Below are 4,140 nucleotides of genomic sequence, written 5' to 3' on the forward strand. Positions count from 1 at the left end.
CAGCCATCTTGTTCTCCGGCTCATGTGTTGCCAAATCACTCAGGCTTTTAAGGCATCTGAGATGTGCAAGCATCTCAGAGCAAGCATATTTCATTCACCAACGGAATTTCCTGCTCCCAAGCATAGAGACCCTGTGGGAAGAAGACAGAAAGAAAAGGATAGAAGAACTAACAAAAGGAGAAAAGATAGTTCTTGGTGGTGATGGCCGATGCGACTCACCAGGACACTCAGCCAAGTACGGGTGCTATACCTTAATGGACCTAAATGGTGGACGAATAGTTGATGTTCAGCTTGTGCAGGTATATTTAAGATGATTGAAAAAAAATTTCCAAGATACTTTTGTAATTAATTCCTATGCAAACACAATTTTTCAGTTGAACATTAATTGTATTATTGCTTATGTTTTTTAGTCAAATGAGGTTGGCTCAAGCAGCGCTATGGAGAAGGAAGGCCTTGTGAAAGCCGTTAACAGTTTAAAAGATGATGGAGTACACGTTGATGTATTAGTGACTGATCGCCATTCGTCGATCAAGAAGTGGGTGAGAGAAAACATGGAGGGAACAGTCCACAAATTTGACATCTGGCATATAGCTAAAGGTATATTGAATTTCTGTCTTAGTAAATAATTAAAAATTTTTCTTTGTCAATGATATTTTTTTTCTATCGTTTAATATGATTATGATATTCTTATAGGAATCAAGAAAAAAATTGACGCTGTGGCAAAACTAGTGTGCGGCAAATCACTCAAGCCATGGATCCGGAGCATGGTCAACCATGTATACTGGTGCGCGACATCAACCAGTTCTGGTGATGGGAAGGTGATGGTGGCGAAGTGGACGTCCATCGGCCGGCATATGCAAAACCAGCATACAGGACATGGAGATCACTTTCCTAACTGTCTCCATGCAGAAATTGAACAACGGCAAAACAGGAAATGGTTAATACCAGGTAAAAATCACCAATTACTACTCTGCTCCATTTTTGTACTAAAAATATAAAAACAGTCATATCATTCTCTCGCAAAAAATTATTTTAAAAATTCACAGGAACTATTGCATGTAACAAGGTTCTGGCGATTGTGAACAATCCCCGTTTATGTAAGGACATTGCTATGATGAGCGAGAAGCACCAGACCTCCAGATTAGAAGCCTTCCACTCCCTCCTAAATCAATTTGCACCAAAGACCTACCACTTCTTGTATCGTCCTCAAAAGTGCAGGTAAATAATTTTTATTAATGTTAGCAATAATAATGTTGAGCTAGATTGTTGTTGATTTGTATTAAGCAGAAACATGATTTATTTCTTATGTAACATTTTATTTGTGCAGGACCTTATTGGCTGTCCTGCATTATAATGAAAATGGAGGTCGCTCACAAGCATCGACAGTGGATGGTGCAAGCCGCTACGCATTAACTTTCCCAAAGTTCAAGAAAGGTGGTGCCGTTGTCAGACCAGTGATGGTTGCAGCAAGTTATGGTAAAAATTTAATCAAACAACAATAAAATCACTTAGTAGAAAACTTTTTTTTTCCTTTTAAATCAAACTTTATTTCTTTCTCATACGTAAACTATTGGATCATTTAATACTTTTTGCAATATGTTGACAAATGTTGGTTGTCATGGTTATTTGATATAGTTGATAAACGACAATAATACTAACATTCTCAGTAGAGAAGTGTATATTTAAAACAGGTTTTTCTTTCATATGGAAACTATTTTGTCATATATTTTTCAGAGTATGTAGACAAACTGTTGGACCTTGTGGTTACTCGCTGTAATGAGGGAGTTATCCAGCCAAGTCAAGTAGATATTCCATCGTTTCTTTGCAGCAGCTTTGAGCGACCTGACAAAGCAGAGGCTATTGCTGCTCACCGCACACGTTTCTTGAAGTAGACTAAAAAGTGATATATATATATATATATAGTATGCAGGAGACCGTTGTAAAAATATGCTTCAGTATTTATTTATAGACTTGGATATTTAAAACCCGCGTAATGCTCGGACCTGAACTTGTTCCTGATTTTGGCAACAACACATGATGGTAAAACCACACGGTTACCTTTGCCCAAGTACCCCTGTGTCCATTTGACAAAGTTCCTGTATCCAGTGTGCCTGTATTTCCTGTAAAATATAAATATAAGAATTGATTGTTATGTTTGGGGATATTATACTGAATGTTTTAAAGTACTGTAATTATATTTAATAGACAGTAGCCCTGTTAGTACTGTAGCCCTGATTTACAGATTACATTGATTGGATTTTTATATTTAAAATGTGTTCGAAATAAAAATTGCTTTACTAATCGTGACTATAACTAGTACTGTGTAACTGTTTATTTCTGCGTGTGGTGCTGTTTACTCATTTATATTGTGTGTAGCTTGCTGTATAAATTAACAATACAGTAGTTGTTTATATGTAGCCTTCAGAAACCACTTACTCATGGGCTGATTTCTTTTCACTGCACATGTACTTCTTTGGAGTGTTCTTCCTAGCCATCTGCAAACTCCATACATCGAGACAGTTTGATTCAAAACCTGGATGGCGAGTAATGCAATTCAGATCACCAGTCACAGTAATATCTCTGTCTCTTGTTGCAACCACATCTGGAACCTCGTGACAGCACAGACATTCTTCGATAGAATTCATTTCCTGACAGTGTCCACATTTGCACCTTGATGATAATATAAACAAAGGATAATGAGCTGCAAATATTTCAATACATACATAACATTGATATGCTTTGAAATGTTTAAATTTAGTGGAAAACGGGGGAGGTCCCCTCCCTTATGTCGTATGATATAAATTATGTTAATGAGTATTCATTGATTAAAAATAACTAACTACTGCAACTGTTTTACCATAAAAATAAATCTATGGTAATTTGTATTGATCATCTATTAAAAATAAATAAAATAGGACTAAAAATCACGGAGGAATTGATAAACCAAAAAAAAAAAAATCAGTAGGCCTATATAAAACTGATTACAGGCTAAAATAGGCTATAAGTCGTCGGCGATATTTGCGATGAGTGCTTGTTTACGATATTTCCAGTCAAGGCATAGGGTGATCATACGCTGGAAATTCCAACAGTAATTATTATATAAACATTCGAAAACGATTTGTGAGTATTATATAGTTCGTATAAACCAACTAAAATAAGAAATTTAACTTTTATTGTAGTCGGTAACATGAACAAGCCAATTGACAACGTGAGGTGATGATCGCCGAATCGGCGCTTCGTTTACTGTCATCGAAGGCCTAGGCCCTAGGCCGTATACATACACCTTAGAAATCGACAGTTTCAGCTTCTTAAATTAAATTGTAATGTAAAATTTTGCATAAGAATCTGTTATGTACAAATTGTATGCTAATGTAGACGAAAACAATGTATATTATTAATGATAACAGTAACCCTTCGTACGCAGTGACGGTAGAGTGTTATGCTAGGCCTAAGTAAGGCGGCCGTCGGCCCTAGTAGAACACAGTAGTGTAGTACTCAATTCGTAAAGTTAATTTACCAGTTAGTGTTGCCTAATCGATGTTGCTTTTCGATCAAATCCTGGTCTTCAGGTGTTTCGTGTTCAAAATCACTTTCTAGTGGCTCAAATTGGTATGGCTCAAACGGCCTAGGCCAATATCCCTCTACAACGGCCGCCAATGTGTGTATATGTATGGAGCGCCGATGACGCATTCACAATTAGTAATACAATACCGCTCGCAATTAATAATACAATACCTACCCGCTCGCTAAATACAAAGCTTTCGAGTCAACTCGGCCCGGCAGGTCAACGGCCCTTTTTTTCATTGTATATATAGGCCTACATACGGTATAAAATTACTTAAAAACTTAAAAAATAACCATTGAAAGAAATTAATAAATTGAAGTCACGTTAAGAATTGTAAATATCATAAAAATATAATTAAACCATTGCTCCAAACCAACCATAATTAAAACATCAAAACTTTCGATAGATCGAAGTTCTCCAATAAAGTATGGTATTCTTTTCTTATTACTATTATATATAAAGCTAGTTTGGATTTTATCTATTATATAATAATTTATATATATATGCTATATATACTTAAATATGTATACATATATAATTTATATAAGAATAGGTCGAAAATTGGTTTCCTCCAC

General features: G+C 35.7%; 2 protein-coding genes across 2 annotated transcripts; one reads left to right on the top strand and one right to left on the bottom strand.

The window, feature by feature from the left end:
• The first annotated feature begins 832 nt into the window (after positions 1–832).
• On the top strand, positions 833–1,924 carry LOC117106580. The gene is made up of 4 exons (XM_033247966.1): positions 833–948; positions 1,047–1,218; positions 1,328–1,476; positions 1,735–1,924. The coding sequence occupies exons 1-4, from the start codon at positions 855–857 to the stop codon at positions 1,890–1,892; spliced, it is 573 nt and encodes a 190-aa protein (XP_033103857.1). The 5' UTR covers positions 833–854; the 3' UTR covers positions 1,893–1,924.
• An 8-nt stretch (positions 1,925–1,932) lies between these two features.
• LOC117106581 (P2X purinoceptor 7-like) lies at positions 1,933–4,129 on the bottom strand. The gene is made up of 3 exons (XM_033247968.1): positions 3,518–4,129; positions 2,437–2,670; positions 1,933–2,120 (listed from the first exon to the last, which is right to left on the bottom strand). The coding sequence occupies exons 1-3, from the start codon at positions 3,688–3,690 to the stop codon at positions 1,964–1,966; spliced, it is 564 nt and encodes a 187-aa protein (XP_033103859.1). The 5' UTR covers positions 3,691–4,129; the 3' UTR covers positions 1,933–1,963.
• Between the last annotated feature and the right edge of the window lie 11 nt (positions 4,130–4,140).

This window comes from Anneissia japonica, unplaced genomic scaffold (assembly GCF_011630105.1).
Source record: "Anneissia japonica isolate Jap-2015-1 unplaced genomic scaffold, ASM1163010v1 scaffold83_len69946_cov84, whole genome shotgun sequence".
Lineage (NCBI taxonomy): Eukaryota > Metazoa > Echinodermata > Crinoidea > Comatulida > Comatulidae > Anneissia > Anneissia japonica.